We start from the raw sequence: 18,438 nt of genomic DNA on the forward strand, positions 1-18,438 counted from the left end.
AGGGACCATGTCCCCTTCAGTTAAGCCCCACCCACTGTAACAGCTGCAAATTATTGTGCAAATATGGTGTGCGCCATAATATGCGACTTTTTAATGTGCAAACCTTTAAACTAATAACTAATAATTTCCCCTTTTATTCTCACACAGCAGATTTGGTTCCGTTTGTAATGCATTTTCTTTAGCCAAAATAAGGATCTAAAAGGGAGTAGAATTTAAAAAAAAAGGCATATTCTTCTTCTCGGTTTTGGGTCCAGTTTTGCCCAAAGGAAACATTAAAAACTGTGCCAAAACTGCATTGTCATAAAATAAATATGCCATTGCAAACAGTCTTGTCGCATAGGATACCGGGTAATAATGGAGTACAGAAGAGTATTAGACAATGCAGAAAATGGGCTTTTCCGCCACCATTGTATGATCAGATTAGACAAGAAACTATTTCAATTACTATCGGCTATGCAGAAAGCATCAAGTAATGTGACTTGTATTTATTTTTGCAGAACTATTTCCTGTCATCAAGCTTACTATGTCTTTAGATTCGCCACCAGACTGTACACCAATCGGTAAAGTATATACAATCCACTGTTTACTATAAGCAGGCATTTCGTTCTGTGGAGTGGCAAACTATATTTTTTAGTACAATTCCTGCTCACATGATCTAATTCACGTAATATTTGCAGGTCTGAGACCCTCCATTGACAAACATTTGTGAATTATACTACCAGTGTTTGGTATTTTTTTAAACTCTCAGCTCAAAACATATACACCTCCTGTCCTTTTTACCAAAAAATGCTGTAAAAATACACCAAAAATGTCACAAGTTAAAAAATTAGACATGAAATTGCTCAGACCGGGTAGATAATAGAAACGGGTATGACGTAATCCAAGTCTAATAGTCAGTTCAAAAAGTCTCACGTCGGTGTAACTGAATTTAATCTGCATATTTAAAGACATGGTTTTAAAGTATACATTCGAAGTGCATCAGTGTTATAACAACATGAAACAAACAGAAAAATAAATATATACTGTATAACCAAATGAAAGCAGAATTTAAAACTCTGTTTTAACTACGGAGGCCACATTGAAAATGGTTGTCATGGTTCTTACATGACAGTACAATCAGGATTACAGCTGATGGAGGTAAGAGACTAGGATTAGACCGCTATTTACTATAAGACAAAGTAGCAAGGGCAGGCTTCATTTACATCTGCGTCAGAGGCTCCGTCAGGGGCCTCCGTCGCAGATGTGGCAGGGATTACCGGAGACAATAGTGCAGAATATTGCAAATATGTATATAAATACACATGCATGCACATGTATATACATACACACACACACACATATATATATATATATATATATATATATATATATATATAAAAATAAGTATATATTAATTTTATATATATATATATATATACTACCGTTCAAAAGTTTGGGGTCACCCAGACAATTTGGTGTTTTCCATGAAAACTCACACTTATATTTATCAAATGAGTTGCAAAATGACTAGAAAATATAGTCAAGACATTGACAAGGTTAGAAATAATGATTTTTATTTGAAATAATAATTTTCTCCTTCAAACTTTGCTTTCGTCAAAGAATGCTCCATTTGCAGCAATTACAGCATTGCAGACCTTTGGCATTCTAGCTGTTAATTTGCTGAGGTAATCGGGAGAAATTTCACCCCATGCTTCTAGAAGCCCCTCCCACAAGTTGGATTGGCTTGATGGGAACTTCTTGCGTACCATACGGTCAAGCTGCTCCCACAACAGCTCTATGGGGTTGAGATCTGGTGACTGCGCTGGCCGCTCCATAACAGATAGAATACCAGCTGCCTGCTTCTTCCCTAAATAGTTCTTGCATAATTTGGAGGTGTGCTTTGGGTCATTGTCCTGTTGTAGGATGAAATTGGCTCCAATCAAGCGCTGTCCACAGGGTATGGCATGGCGTTGTAAAATGGAGTGATAGCCTTCCTTATTCAAAATCCCTTTTACCTTGTACAAATCTCCCACTTTACCAGCACCAAAGCAACCCCAGACCATCACATTACCTCCACCATGCTTCACAGATGGCGTCAGGCACTCTTCCAGCATCTTTTCAGTTGTTCTGCGTCTCACAAATGTTCTTCTGTGTGATCCAAACACCTCAAACTTCGATTCGACTGTCCATAACACTTTTTTCCAATCTTCCTCTGTCCAATGTCTGTGTGCTTTTGCCCATATTAATCTTTTCCTTTTATTAGCCAGTCTCATGGCTTTTTCTTTGCCACTCTGCCCTGAAGGCCAGCATCCCAGAGTCGCCTCTTCACTGTAGACGTTGACACTGGCGTTTTGCGGGTACTATTTAATGAAGCTGCCAGTTGAGGACCTGTGAGGCGTCTATTTCTCCAACTAGAGACTCTAATGTACTTGTCCTGTTGCTCAGTTGTGCAGCGGGGCCTCCCACTTCTCTTTCTACTCTGGTTAGAGCCTGTTTGTGCTGTCCTCTGAAGGGAGTAGTACACACTGTTGTAGGAAATCTTCAGTTTCTTGGCAATTTCTCGCATGGAATAGCCTTCATTTCTAAGAACAAGAATAGACTGCCGAGTTTCACATGAAAGCTCTCTTTTTCTAGCCATTTGGAGAGTTTAATCGAACCCACAAATGTAATGCTCCAGATTCTCAACTAGCTCAAAGGAAGGTCAGTTTTATAGCTCCTCTAAACAGCAAAACTGTTTACAGCGGTGCTAACATAATTGCACAAGGGTTTTCAAGTGTTTTCTAATCATCCATTAGCCTTCTAACACAGTTAGCAAATACAATGTACCATTAGAACACTGGAGTGATGGTTGCTGGAAATGCACCTCTATACACCTATGAAGATATTGCATTAAAAATCAGACGTTTGCAGCTAGAATACTCATTTAGCACGTTAACAATGTATAGAGTGTATTTCTGATTAATTTAATGTTATCTTCATTGAAAAAAACTGCTTTTCTTTCAAAAATAAGGAAATTTCTAAGTGACCCTAAACTTTTGAACGGTCGTGTATATATATATTACATAAGAAAAACTCCCTACATGAAAATGTATTGACCAAATGTAAGGGTTCTACTTACTTTCTTTCTTTTAAAAATCGTTGAATTATTTCAAAAACAGACAACAGAAGAAAAAAGTCATACTGCCAAATCATATACCGTGTTAGATTATACAAAACCAAGTAGATCAAATATACATTACATGGTATTTATCATATCAATGATTATGCATAGTGTACTATCAGCAGCAGGTTCTACTTACTTTCAATGCATATTTTAGCACGTGTTTTCTATCATTTCATTCAGCCCATCTGGGGTTTGGGTATAAAATTTGGAATTCCAGAAGGACTCTATTCTTGAGTAGTTGGAAAGGTAGAAAAGTCGCAAAGGGTCCAAAACACGCAAAGTGCACGTATTGTGCCTCTATATGCTGCCCATGAAACGTTTGTGAAAAGAGGGTGTGGCTTCCAAAAGGGAGTGGTGCCACAGCAGCCCAGCAAATATATGTAAATTGCAGAGGGAATCTATGCCAGCTAGGAGATTTCACTCTGTGAGGCCTAGCAAAGTAGATGCCTGTGCCGGGACCCGTATCCTGCCTTCCCAGATCAGTCAATCACCAAAAATAATAATACAAATTATACTCCCCTCACCGCTCCTCTTCTCCCCACTGAGTCACCTCAGCATCACGCGACTCATACAACATGTTGATGCTGGGCAGCATCAGGATGTTGTATGTGATGCAGCTCTGATGACATTTAGTGCTGCGTCGCATGTGAGGCCCTGACGCTGCTCAGCATCAGGACCTTGTATGAGCTGCAGCATGCACAGGGGACTTGGAGGGGAAAATAAAAGAGGTGAGGTGAGTATAATTTATTTTATTTTATTTCCGATTCTAGGGTGGGGAATGAATGTCACACGGCCGTGGTCGTTGCGCCACAGTTATGGCGCATGGCCACGATCACAGCCAGTGGGGAAATGCAACAGATTTAATAAGAGGCGTGACTCTTATACACTGGCACATTTTGGCCGCTACAACGAGCGCTGATCAAAGAGACAGGTCTTTGATCGTCGCTCGTTTGCTCTTTTCACAGGGAGCTAGAATGGGGACGAGCGCTTGTTACTCCGATCGATCATCCCCTTACATTTCAATCATGTCGGCAGCATGTCTCCCCGTTTACAAAGGGAGATGTGCTGCCGACAACGATAATATAATGGCCATTTAAAACGATACGATCAACAGATTAATGAGCGTTTGCTCTTTGATCGTCTGATCTTTGCCTTGTTTACACAGGGCAATTATCGGGAATGAGCGTTCTGTGAAGACTCGTTTGCCCGATAATTGGCTTGTGTAAAAGGGACTTAACTCCAGCAGAGCAGATAGCTAAGACTGGCTTATGAACCGCCAGTCTTAGTAAATCTGCCCCATTGTGTTTTAGGTAATAATTGCCCATACTGGACCTATGTTTGTTCAACCTCAAGGTTTAATTCTTCCTATATATTGCAACCCACATTTACATTCAATTAAGTAGATAACAAAATTAGAAGAGTAGTTTAAGAATAGTTTAATCATAAATTCCTCATTTGTGATGGTGGATTTTACTGTCGTTTTTCTATGGCTGATGTTAATGCAGAATAGACTCCTCAGTCCATTGCACTTAAAAAAGCCTGCTAATTTGGTAAAGAGGCTGATCATTTCATCAGAATTCTGGCTCTGCTCTTTTTGCCTACTAGGGGCAACTACGTTTCTAATATTTCTGGCTCTTCGGAAGGTTACTCTTTGGTGATGTAAATTTGAGAATGGGGTCACTCTGTAGGATGCCCCAGTGTTTGCCCAAAAGCTTTTTAATCATTCTATGACCTTGGTTGTAGTCTGTTATAAAATAATACCTAAACCTATTGCTGGAGATGGTTCTTTCCTTCTGTTTGTAAAGTAAATCATTTTGTAATGTTATTACAGATTTTTGGTAAGCCATATCAACTAGTTGTTTCAGGTAATTTTTCTCTATAAACCTCTTCATAAAGGATACAGACTACCAAAATAAAATCATTGACTACAAGCTACAATATAATGTGATTTGTTCATAATATGGGGGGGGGGGGCACTGAATTTTGAGGCTGCAAATTTTGTACAACACTTAAATAGTAACAACAGGGGCCTGTTCACTATGAACATCTCTGCAAAATCAATAGGCTTCTTGGTCCTCACCATTCAAAAACAATATGAGAGATGGCTTCATAACTTAGATGTGATCGATATCAGCTAGATCCTGTGTGTCAGAGACAGGCAGGAACCGCTCTCACCAGAGCCTTCAGTACTGACAAAATCGGCTGAGACAGAACAATACAGCATCTATGTATACAGGATACATAGAGGTTGTATCTTAAAAAGTAAAAAACATTTTTAATAAAAGTTCATTTGAAAGTTGGTCAAAAATACAAAATTTATTTGTTTAATAATAATAAAAAAAGTTGCTTAAAATTTGTCAATTGAACAGTGAGATTTTCAAAATTTCTAAGGGTTGAATATTTCCATTATTTTCTAATAGTCAATTTCTACATTGGCGCCAATGAGCATGATGATGATGAAGAAGGTTTTGGCAATGATTGCGAGTGAGTATTACTGTAATTGTTTATGTACTTAGTGGTGTCAGGCACCAACATTTGAACATGTGCCCCTCCTTGTTAAGTAGATAAATGAATCGCTAGGTAGAGATTGGACCAATGTATGGTTGGAGTTAAAGGGGTATTCCCAACCTAGACATTTATGGTATATCCACAGATATGCCATAAATGTCTGATAGAGGCAAGTCCTAGCTCTGGGACCTGCACCTACATTAAGAACCTTGGTTCATCCGACTCCTGTTTTTCCTACTGCGGCGGCTGCAAGAAGCCGATTCCAGGTGGAGACTAGTGTAGAGGAGGCCGCACATGCATGCGGCACTCTTTATTCCAATGTATGGGAATTACGGAAACAGCTGAGCAGCGATTGCTCGGCTATTTACGTAGCTCCCATTGAACAGAATGAACAGATCCGCGCGCATGTGTGTCCCCTTTTCCACTAGTCCCCGCCTGGAATCGGCAGCTTGTGGTCACTGCACCACGTGAAACAAGGTTCGTGTGACCCCCGTTCTCAATATAGGTGCATATCCCTGAGCTGGGACCCACCTCTATCAGACATTTATGTCATATCCTGTGGGTATGCCATAAATGTCTTAGTCGGGAATACCTTTTTAAAAGCACATTGAAGGTGTTCCTTGTTAACTACTATATAAATGCACAAATATGTGAGTTTTTTTTAATTTTTGGACAAAATAATTCCATATAAATAGATGGGAGATTGCATCCATTTGTGAGTGTCATGGACTACTGTATGATCTCTAATTAAAAAAAACGACCTTGTCCCCATCACACATTGTATAAAATACCACAATATCTTTCCCCACTAATGGAAGAGTTGGCTTCCTATGAGATTGGCAATAGAATGTGTGTTTATCTGCAAAAGGCAAAATACCTTTCCTTCAGAAGGAAGAAAACTGCCACTCTAGTGTCACCTATAGGTGACTACCCTGTAAGTTAATGTCCGACCCTTTATAGAGCCTTGAAACATGACTAGGCAAACCAGAGACCAGCATTTGCTATGAAGAAATTAGTTCAGGGCCTGTTTACATCATTGTTTGATGTTCCCGTTGCTCTACTTTGTCAGAGGAGCAGAACAACAAAAATACCAGAAGTGCCAGATTCTTTGCATGATGGACACCGTCAGCACCCGTCGGAACCCATTGAAATGAATGGATTCTTTCTGGTTTCCGTTATAGTGTCCATCGGTTAACGAGAAAAGATAGCTTAGCGTTCCGCGCTAATGTTTCTGGGATTTTGGACCAGACCTGTGATGGTGGCCCCTAACAGAGACTCCAACTCAGATGTGAACAGGCTCTTATGAGCCCATTTGGGCAAGTAATGATAAGAGTAGGAACAATTTGTGTGCAGCACCGTGAAATACAGGGGCGTAACTAGGAAAGACTGGGCCCCATAGCAAACTTTTGACTGGGGCCCCCCCTCCCCTGGGTGTCACACAACCCCCCCCCCCTTGTAGATAGTGCCTTTTTTACAAACCCCCCCTCTTGATAACGCCATACAGCCCCCCATAGATAACGCCATACAGCCCCCCTGTAGATAACGCCATACAGCCCCCCTGTACATAACGCCATACAGCCCCCCCGTAGATAACGCCTATCTACAGGGGGCTGTATGGCGTTATCTACAGGGGGGCTGTATGGCGTTATCTACAGGGGGCTGTATGGCGCTATCTACAGGGGGGCTGTATGGCGCTATCTACAGGGGGGCTGTATGGCGCTATCTACAGGGGGCTGTATAGCGCTATCTATAGGGGGGCTGTATGGCGCTATCTACAGGGGGACTGTATGGCGCTATCTACAGGGGGACTGTATGGCGCTATCTACAGGGGGAACTGTATGGCGCTATCTACAGAGGGGGCTGTATGGCGTTATCTAGAGGGGGGACTGTATGGCGTTATCTACGGGGGGACTGTATGGCGTTACCTACAGGGAGTATGTATGGCGCTCCCTACAGGGGGGGTCTGTAGGGAACGCCATACAGCCCCCCCTGTAGGGAACGCCATACAGCCCCCCTGTAGGGAACGCCATACAGCCCCCCCCTGTAGGGAACGCCATACAGCGTCCCCCCTGTAGGGAACGCCATACAGCGTCCCCCCTGTAGGGAACGCCATACAGCGTCCCCCCTCCCAAAAAAATGCGACCTACAGTGTGTCCTAATAAAAGACATGTATCCCCTATCCACAGGATAGGGGAGACATGTGTGATCGCTGGCAGCGATAGGGAGAACGGGGGACCGAAAGTCCCCCTGAAGTTCTCCATGACTAACCTCTGATTTCCGGCGTCTGCGCAGCTCTGTAGAAATGAATGGAGCGCTGGTCACGCATGCGCACAAGCGGGACCGGCGCTCCATTCATTTCTACGGAGCTGCCGACACAGACCCCGGATGTCCGAGGTTTGTGATGGAGAACTTCAGGGGACTTTCAGTCCCCCGTTCTCCCTATCGCTGCCAGCGATGACACATGTATCCCCTGTCCTGTGTATATCCTGTGTATAGGGGATACATGTCTTTTGTTTAATGGCAGAGCGGGGAGATACCTCCCTGCTCTGCCGTACTGTTCAGTGGCGTCCCGCTGTAGCAGCCATAGCGGCTGCTAGCGGAGCCTCCGGCCATGGTGGGGGCCCGTGCCGGCGGGCGACACGGGCCCCCTCATGCCGCGGGCCCCGTAGCAGCCGCTACTGCTGCTACGGCGGTAGTTACGCCACTGGTGAAATATGTTGAAATAAATAGATACATTTATATAAATAACAGGAAATGTTATGTCATTCTAAACCAAGCTTTATTTGGCATAATATAGAAAATGAACATTAGCAGCCTCCGTCGCAGATTGTGTTGGATTTGACGGGAAGAATTAGGGTATGTTCACACGGCAGCGTCCGTAACGGCCGAAATTACGTGGCTGTTTCCAGGAGAAAACAGCCCCATCATTTCAGCCGTAACGGCATGTGCAGGCGCTTGAACGCCGCGTCCATTACGGACGTAACTGGAGCTGGTTTTCCATGGAATCCATGGAAAACGGCTCCATTTACGTCTGAAGAAGTGACATGATACTTCTTTGGCGCGGGCGTCTATTTACGCGCCGTCTTTTGACAGCGACGCGTAAATATACGCCTCGTGTGAACAGACAAACGTCAGCCCATTGCTTTCAATGGGCAGATGTTTGTCAACGCTTTCAAGCCGTAATTTCGGACATAATTCGGGGGTTAAAACATACCCTAACACTGCATGCAGTGTTAGTTTTACTGTTAGAATGACATCACAATGGAATGCAACGGACCATCGTAAGTCAACGGACACTAGTGTTGTCTATCGTCCAACGGATCTAACCATAAGTTGTGGTTTATAATCGTAGATGTGAACAAAGTCTTAGAACAATAGTTGGTTGCAATATTTTGATCTTGAAGTCTTTTATATGGATTCATAATTCAACCATATGCTTGGGTTGTTTACGCATGCAACTGCTGCATTTACCTAATAGTTCAGGACACATTTTATAAATATTCATTACAAATGTAAATCATTAAGAATCATTCCGATAGAAAAATCATTATTTTATGAATCCAAAAAAAGTTTATATTATAATCTAAATAATTGTTTACTTTTATATATTATACCAGGCCATTTTCTGCTTCCTATGTCTCTTTGTTAACTCAGATCTGGAATGATATAAGTACTTGGGAAGATGGATATAATCCACCACTTGATTTAGCAATTAAAATACTGAGAATCCTACAAGGCCTAAGAATTAGTCCATATAAAAGAATACAAACCCTGGCTTCCTACAATGCATTTCTGGTAAGTCAGTTGCAACATTGTGTATAGTGCTAGAACTGCGTCAATGTAAAATATAGGATGATGTAAATTAAGATGTTTCTGCTACAGGTTAAAGGTTGGAGCCATTGAGTAGCAGAATTGTAACAGAGGAAGGTTTAAATGGACACTAACTTTTCAAATGAATTATGCTATTTAATAGTCTGCCTGATATTTATCAACTTACTTACTGTTAAATTCTGGGTGAAGTTACTGCCCCTGGGTGTCTCCCTTACTGTAATCTGCTGTCCACCCCCTGTTGTCAAGCAAAATCTGCCCCTAGTGACATACAAACTGCAGAAAGTGGGGGGATGTCTCTTGACTGTCTGTCAGTAGAAGTCTATGGAGCTGGGAGGGGGGAGCAGAGTGAAAGACACAGACATGCTGCCCATAGAAGTCTATGGAGAGGGGAAGAGGAACAGAAAGAGAGAGAACATGAGAGAGAGATAGAGGGATACATGCTGTGGCTGATAGTAAGATTTATATGTCACCTCAGTGCTGGATTCTCAGCTACATTACTGCTGTATAATGTCCTCCATGCTGCTGTTCCTAGAAAGAGATAGGAGAACAAGATTCTTCTCTTCTCTTTGTGTGTGGAAGACATGATAGCAGTTAGGCTCCACCCACTAGCGCAGAGAAAACTGAGAATTAGAGAGATAGTCTACAGAAAACTGCTATAAAATGCAGAATAGAAGTCATATAATATCCAGAAATTGTGGTATTCCTCATGTACAAACATATGATGACTTATTCTGAAAAGTCATCTGAAAAGTTAGGTCCGCTTAGTCTTATTAATTTTATATGAATTATCTCCTGCTTGTGTCCTGTACACTAAACACGTGGTTATCTCCCGTTCCCCCTCTTCACACCCTATAGTTGGAAATGTCACACATCACATGACCCTTATCTCCATTACTCCCTGCTCTCCCCATCCCACCCTGTCTCTGAAGGGATGGTGTTTCTCATGCTGGGTGGCAAATAGTGCAGAACTGTGTCTTAATAGCAGACAGTGAGTAATTACAGTACTACCTTACACATTGTAATAAAGGGGCATGCAGGCAGCTCTAAATATAGGTAATGTCTGTGAGAGGAATCATGGAAACTGTAGTCCTTTACATGATAATCCCACCCAAAGCGAGACATAGCAAAATGAAAAGAACAATCCTGTACATAGCTGGGCAATTTAATGAAAACAACTACTTCTGAGCATTCAGATACATATAGATACTTCTCTGTTTTTTTTCTGTATGCTCGGAAAACTAGTTTTAACATCTTGTCTTCCAATTTCAGAATAGACGGATTGCTAAAGTTTCAGCAGCATTGCAGGAATACAAAGATCATTTATGTACACAGGTATTCAATATATTGTTATTCAATGAAAAACTTCACGGTACATAAAGGGGCAGCAATCTGGTCAAGTACTCCACATATGAAGGGGTACACTTTAGGGGAAATATACTGTTACATGGCTGCCATTGTGCTTTGTTCTGGCTGATAAAGGGTTTCCAAGCAGGAACCCACACGTTCTCTAGAGTAGGGCATATTGAAAGAGGTTGTCCCTAGTAGACAATATACACAGGTTTATACAGCGGCGGTTGTCAGTCATTTGCGAGGAGGAGCCATTAGTAGGATATTATTATAACAGATACCCTTTTAAAAATGAATGACCACCTTTTAACACTACATTGTTTATAGGTCTAAAAGTCTGTGCGTGACTGTCATAGAGACATATCAAAAGTTTGGATCGGTGGGGGTCCGGGTGTTGGGACCCCCACCGTCGCTGAAACTAAGGCGCAGAAACGCTCAGCTGAGTGCCCTGCACCTGCGGCCCACCCTGTCAGGCTGAAGTTGGCTCTCATAGAATGTCTATAAGAGCCGTCTTCAGCCTGACATGGAGTGCTGATCATATCAGCTGAGCTCTTCTGCTCCTTCGTTTCAGCGACGGTGGGGTCTCAGCATCCGAGACCCCACAGATCCAAACATTTGATATGTCTCTATGACATATCAAAAGTTTGATGAAAGTGCAGTTACTATTTAATATATATTTTTATAGCAGTCAGAACATTGTTTTTCTGAAACAGAGCTCCATATCCTCTGCACTGTAGATCTAAAATATAACAATCTGGCTGCCTGCAGCTGCCACTAGAGGGAGCTTAGGAAGTTACTCCATACTCTTTATACATTGAACTCAGTAATGGTTCTAAGAGTGCTTATACATATATAGTTATGGTTAAGTTTTGCACAAATTGACCTGTCTTTCCATAAAGGAAAGCATATCCTTGTTGGAGCATATAATAAGCTTCTGGGACAAATAAAGGGTGATTCAAAAAAGGATAAAATTATAGCCTCGGTATTCATAACCGAGAGAACATAACACATATTTATTAACATGAAAAGACACATTCCATCCAAGTTTTATCTATACACTACAAATGTTCAAAGTGATTTTCATTGCTGATACGACATATGTCTAGGCGGTAGTCTAGTTCTGTCCAAACGCGTGCCAACATATCCTCGGATATGGACTCCACTGTTTCCGTGATGTGTTGTCTCCGGTCATTTAGGTGCTGTGGCTGGGGGGCAGATACACTGGGTCCTTGATGTAGCCCCACAGAAAGGAGTTCCAGGGTGTTAGAACTGGCGATCGTGAAGGCCAGCACAATATTGGTGAATCGTTGTTTCCGATGCGGCCGATGCAACGTTACGGTATCCTGCTGATAGACTACGATTGGCAGATCTTCCTCTATCTGTGGCATAAGCCATTCCTTTACCATGTCCAAGTAGGAGTGACCAGTGACAGTATCCGCAGCAAAAAAGAAGGGAACGGAAACTTTGCGCTTGCTCATTGCACAGAACACGTTTACTTTGAGTCCTTCATGTTCGATAAGGGCACATGGTTTTTCTGAGCCCCAAATTCTAACGTTGTGGCGATTGACCTTCCCATTGAGGTAAAAGGTAGCCCCATAGCTGAACGCCAGCCTGTCAGCAAATTCATCCTCATCCAATGAGCCCTGCAAGTCAACGCACTAGTCACAGCGTTTCAGTTTGTCATCTGGTTTCATCTCCTGAAGAAGATGTAATCTGTATGGCTTACAACGCAGACGTTTTCGTAAGATTCGCCATACCGTGGTTTGTGGCACCTGTAGTTCCATACTAGTCAGCCTGGTCGACTTTCTAGGACTACACTCGTACATGGCACAAATCCTGTTCACTGTTTCTTCCGAAGTCTTTGGGCAGCCTGGACCTTTCCCATGACATAAACACCCAGTGCTTTCGAATTGCTTCACCCAATGCGAAATGCAGTTTTTATGCCGAGCACATTTATCAAATTTTTTCTGAAAGTTTCGCTGTACTGTCACAACAACTCTACTTTTGCACCACCTTTTTTTTAATCACCCTGTATTGCTAAAAAAAAAAATCCCTATATATGGCTGACTATGTTTGTAACTTCTTGTCTTTACTAATAAATAATGAAATGATAAGCAGACTAAGGGTATGTCACACGTAGCGTAAATACTGCGTTTTTTCCGCAACGTATTTCATTGCCGAAAATCTGCAGCATAGTAGAGTGGATGAGATTTGAACAAATCTCATCCACACGCTGCGTAAAAAATCCACTGAAAAAATGTTCACAAATTTATCTGCGGTCCATTTTTTTTAATACTCATTGGGATCCACCAGGATTCATTTGAAGAATCTTTTATACCTGTCATGGCTGTGTTAAGAACAGAAGACATGGCACTAGTGTAAACCGAGCCTAAAAAAACCCAGTAATGATGGGAATGTGTATGTTTTCTAACTTAGGATTCACTTTAATCTTGTTTGTTTCCTCTTTTTCCTACTTTTCAGGCAGAACGTTAATAGTCAACTATACTTTTGAATATACTATGCACAATTTTTTTGTTAATTAAAACAATTGTATTGTTTAGGTATTTTCTGTTCTGGAGGAAAAAGAAGAGCATGATGTCTCTGAGATAAAAGATGAAATACAGCAAATTAAGGTTAATAAATTATACATCTAACATCTATGTCACTGGTCTTTAGTACAATCAGTTCTACTGCATTTGACGTTTATTTTGCAGATGGAGATTGAACATGCAAAACTATTGTCTTATCAAAAGAACCAGCACGTACGCAAAGTGAGTACAATGTTAAATGGCATACAGTTTTTACACAAAGTTTTAAAAAATATACTGGGATCTAGACATCTGTCAAGCCCAAAATCAATAATTTATTGATTTCTTATCCTATCATATTTTTTTACTCTAGGATTGATCCATTCTGTGGTAGTATATAAAGATTATATATGTCAATATTGTTGCGAAGAAGAATAATCGTTCACTTGTTGCATGTATAACATCCTTAAATAAACAAAAACTTATGCTGATCTAATAGTACACCTGATATATATCAATTTTGTATTTTACTTGCTGTTAAAATGTAGTTGTTTTATCCATGCAAACTTGTGTGAAGTTACTGCCACTAGGTGTCTCTCTTCCTGTAATCTGCTGTTCACCTCCTGTTGTCAAGCAAAATCCCTCTCTAGTTACAGAACATAGGAGTCGGACTACAGGAAGTGGGGGGTGTCTCTGCCAAAGCACACTCCAGTGACTTCACAGCATGCCCATAGACATCTATGGAGAGGGGAGGGGAGGAGAAGCAAAAGACACATACACAGATGCTGCTGCCCTTAGAAGCCTATTAAAAGGGGGAGGGGAAGCAGGAGCAGAGAGAGAGAGAGGAGACACAGATGCTGCAGACTATAGAAGTCTGTGGAGAGGGTAGCAGGAGGAGGGGGCAGGAGCAGAGACACAGACAAAGAAGCTGCTGCCCATACAAGTCTATGGAGAGGGGGTAAGGAGGAGGGAGTATGAGAAGAGAGTGAAACTGACGTGCAGAGAGGGGAAAACTGCAAAAATAAATACCATATGTAAGTCATATAATGGCCAGGTATTATTGAAAAACAGTAAGTATCTACTTTAAGTAGTGGTGTATCTTACTTAGAGGCAGACTATGACACTGATATAATGCTTTGGTGAGAGGGTGTCACCATTGAACTTCCGCTGCTACCCTTCACATGGTCATAGAGTTAAGTGATAAAATTCTGGTTACCTGAAGATGCCACTAGGGGTAGCTTAATAGCTTAAGTAATTAACCCGTTGACGATGCGTGACGAGCAGTAGGGCGTTGCAGAAGTATGCACGTGCTATGAGGAGCGGGGAAATGGCTACAATACACAGTCTTATGGCGAATATCAAAGAAAACGCTGAACGCCGCCGTTAACACTTTGAATGCCTCAGTCAATGATAATCACGGCATTCTAAGGAAAAGAGAGAGGGCGGACCCCCTTTGATCATGTGACAGAGAATCCCTGTGACTCAATAGAGGCTAATACCTTATATGAACAGACAGCGCAGTGTCCATTAAAGGATCCTAGGGCTCTCTGACTATATTTTCTGTTCTTAGGGCATACCTATGTATGCTCTAACTACTGTAAACGTCTGATAACCTTGAGGACTTTGACATGTCAGATCATGGGAAATTCTGATCTAGCAAAATGTTTAAATAAACAGACATACATACTCTTATATGCTAACATCAGCTGCATATTGCTAATCCAGAACTAGGGTAGTTTATATGAAAATATAAAGCACACAATGAAAAAAATCTGCAATGTACAGGAGTACCCTGCATATAAGTGCTTAGTCTCTGCACAGTCTGTACAGCAGATGATTAAAGGCTATGTACACCTTTAAAATCTTATATATATATATATATATATATATATATTTATCAAAATATAAATATCTATTATTGTGTTTCGTGCAACTGCCTAAATACTTTTTATTAAAAATTTATTTTTACTTGATACATCTGCTTTGTGTCCTGTATACAGCTCAGCTGTATCTTGCGTTGAGACCTGGATCCGTCAGGTCGGTGGCACTGACAGGTTCAGTAACAGCATATCCTGCGCAGGGTCCACCTGTTATCGATCACATCTAAGTTATGAACTTAGATGTGATCGATAACAGCTCGATACTGCATGTCAGAAACGCAGGACCCGCTGACACAGAACCCGTCAGTGCCGCTGATCTGACGGATTACCCTTAGCGAACAAAAATTAGGGGACGGAGAGAAAAGAGAGAATTCCCTGTGTCACTTGGATTCCTTGCTTTATCATCTGCACATTAACACTTGTAAAGGGATTCCAATAATATATGGGATTATATTTTATTGTGCAAATGCTAAAAAGGCAGAAAATGCAGTCAGAAAAAGGACCCCTCAATTTGAACAATTGGTGGGGATCCAAGCTGGGTGACTACCAATCATATTTGATGTGGAACTATCACTTAAAAGGAATGTGTCGCTAGAATAATTTTTTTTTAAGTTAAACAATTATTATTTAAGTGATTACACAGTGTTTTAATTTTTTCACAAGTCAGGAAATATTATAAATTAGATTCTAATTTATAACATTTACATGTGCTGGCCACTAGATGGAGCAGTTCTCAAAATTGCAGCATGGTCAATGTGGTAAAGCAACCTCATTGATTTATGCTGCAAATTTGGGGTGGACACACTCTCTCTAGTGTCCTCACACAATCCCCCCTCTCTTATTCTGGCTAGTGCCAGGAGAAGGAGGGGTTTGAATCTTCAAACCTCCAACACTGCGTGTCGCTATTTTCTGAGCGACTGCACAGTGTAGGAGGATTAGATACAGTGCTCAGCAGACAGTATCACACGAACATAATACACACATCACATGCACGAACATAAATTACCTTCTCCTGCCGCCGCCACCTCCGCTCCTATTCCTTGCGCCTTCGCTTCCTTGAACATATGGCCGCAAGCCGCGGACGGAAGTCGTCATCTTACTGTACGGCAGCGGCTTCATTGGCGCCGGATTTCGCTCTGCGAACGAGCTTCGTTTTGGTCTGTGTGGGAGCGGCGCATGCACCGTTCCCACACAGACGGCGTACGCTTCAGAGAATGGAACGGCTCCCGTTCACATTCTCTATGGGGTTGTATGTGCCGTATTCCATCTCTGTATGTGTCGTTAATCGACACATACAGAGATGAAAAAAAAATGACAGCCCCCATAGAGAAGTAAAAGTAAGAACAAAGTAAAAAGTAGAACATGAGAACACAAATAAAATGTATGTTAATATCATATTAAAAGCAATATGATAATAAAAAAAAATATTTCATGACACCTTCCCTTTAAAGAAAGCATTGAATCTCTCATTTACTCCTTTATATCTGTTATTCCTTCTTACAGAATGGATCAAAAAGCAGCAAATAAAGAAAAGGAAGAAGATGAGGACTCCACTGTAAAATGCTTCCGTCTTCACAAGCTCAGCCTGAAAAAGTAGTGGAGAATAAAATATATTACTATGCTTTAGTTATCTGAAAAGCAGTTGTGTAACAATGGAAATTATAACACATTAAAATCTTAAAATAAAAAATATTTTCTTGCCAAATGGAAACAAAACATTAACAGTGTCAAGCATGCAAAACCAGAAGAATATATACATGAAAATAAATGTCAGCTCTGCTGACATGTCTGTTTAAGTAAATACTGTATTAGACTTAAACTTAGCACTATCCCTGTTATTTATCCTGGAAATGTATGAATAAAATTATAAATGGGTGTTACTATTCCCGTTGTCAATGAGGCGAGTCACCACACACTGACACTGTCAGCACTGATTGGACAGTGAGAGAGTGTGTGTGGCCATATCCTATTCAAACGGGAAATGGTAACTCAGATTTGTCAATTAATTCATATATTTCCAGGAGGAATAGCAGAGGACCCAACATGTAGAACTCTAAGAAAAGATGCTCTATAATTGTTATTTTATAGGGAATACAAGTATTTACTAAAACAGACATGCCAGGACAGCTAATAGGTACTCTTTAACCTCTTTCTCGTATTTGGACGTACTATTACATCCCAATTGCAGAGTTCTTACCTCAATAGAAACTAATAGTACGTCCAGTGGTTGGCGGTGCCACAGGAACAGTGCCTGCGCCATCATCAGCGGATGCCGGCTGGAATATACAACTAACATCCTACTGCAATGTCTGAGATCGGAGAGAACTTTATTCCTGGTACTTAAAGAGGCTCTGTCACCAGATTTTGCAACCCCTATCTGCTATTGCAGCAGATAGGCGCTGCAATGTAGATTACAGTAACGTTTTTATTTTTTAAAAACGAGCATTTTTGGCCAAGTTATGACCATTTTTGTAGTTATGCAAATGAGGCTTGCAAAAGTCCAAGTGGGTGTGTTTAAAAGTAAAAGTCCAAGTGGGCGTGTATTATGTGCGTACATCGGGGCGTTTTTAATACTTTTACTAGCTGGGCGCTCTGAAGAGAAGTATCATCCACTTCTCTTCAGAACGCCCAGCTTCTGGCAGTGCACAGACACAGCGTGTTCTCGAGAGATCACGCTGTGTCGTCACTCACAGGTCCTGCATCGTGTCAGACGAGCGCTACAGTTGATTCTGCAGCAGCATCAGCGTTTGCAGGTAAGTAGCTACATCGACTTACCTGCAAGCGCCGATGCTGCTGCAGAATCAACTGAAGCCTCTGGTGCCGGTGTCCTCGCTCGTCTGACACGATGCAGGACCTGTGAGTGACGACACAGCGTGATCTCTCGAGAACACGCTGTGTCTGTACTGCCAGAAGCTGGGCGTTCTGAAGAGAAGTGGATGGTACTTCTCTTCAGAGCGCCCAGCTAGTAAAAGTAGTAAAACCGCCCAGATGTACGCACATAATACACGCCCAGTTGTACTTTTACTTTTAAACACACCCACTTGGACTTTTGCCAGCCTCATTTGCATAACTACAAAAATGGTCATAACTTGACCAAAAATGCTCGTTTTTAAAAAATAAAAACGTTACTGTAATCTACATTGCAGCGCCGATCTGCTGCAATAGCAGATAGGGGTTGCAAAATCTGGTGACAGAGCCTCTT

The 18,438-nt window shown here is 41.5% G+C and overlaps 1 protein-coding gene across 1 annotated transcript in view; it reads left to right on the top strand.

The window, feature by feature from the left end:
* LOC142741062 (uncharacterized) overlaps positions 1-16,923 on the top strand; it is a 62,058-nt gene extending 45,135 nt beyond the window's left edge. Inside the window, exons 3-9 of the mRNA XM_075850453.1 lie at positions 498-560; positions 5,563-5,626; positions 9,268-9,445; positions 10,751-10,813; positions 13,390-13,461; positions 13,543-13,599; positions 16,740-16,923. Of these exons, the coding sequence (XP_075706568.1) occupies positions 498-560; positions 5,563-5,626; positions 9,268-9,445; positions 10,751-10,813; positions 13,390-13,461; positions 13,543-13,599; positions 16,740-16,763 (521 nt within the window). The 3' untranslated portion in view covers positions 16,764-16,923. The remainder of the gene's footprint in view (positions 1-497; positions 561-5,562; positions 5,627-9,267; positions 9,446-10,750; positions 10,814-13,389; positions 13,462-13,542; positions 13,600-16,739) is intronic.
* Positions 16,924-18,438: the final 1,515 nt, after the last annotated feature.

Source organism: Rhinoderma darwinii, chromosome 2, assembly GCF_050947455.1.
Source record: "Rhinoderma darwinii isolate aRhiDar2 chromosome 2, aRhiDar2.hap1, whole genome shotgun sequence".
Taxonomy (NCBI): domain Eukaryota; kingdom Metazoa; phylum Chordata; class Amphibia; order Anura; family Rhinodermatidae; genus Rhinoderma; species Rhinoderma darwinii.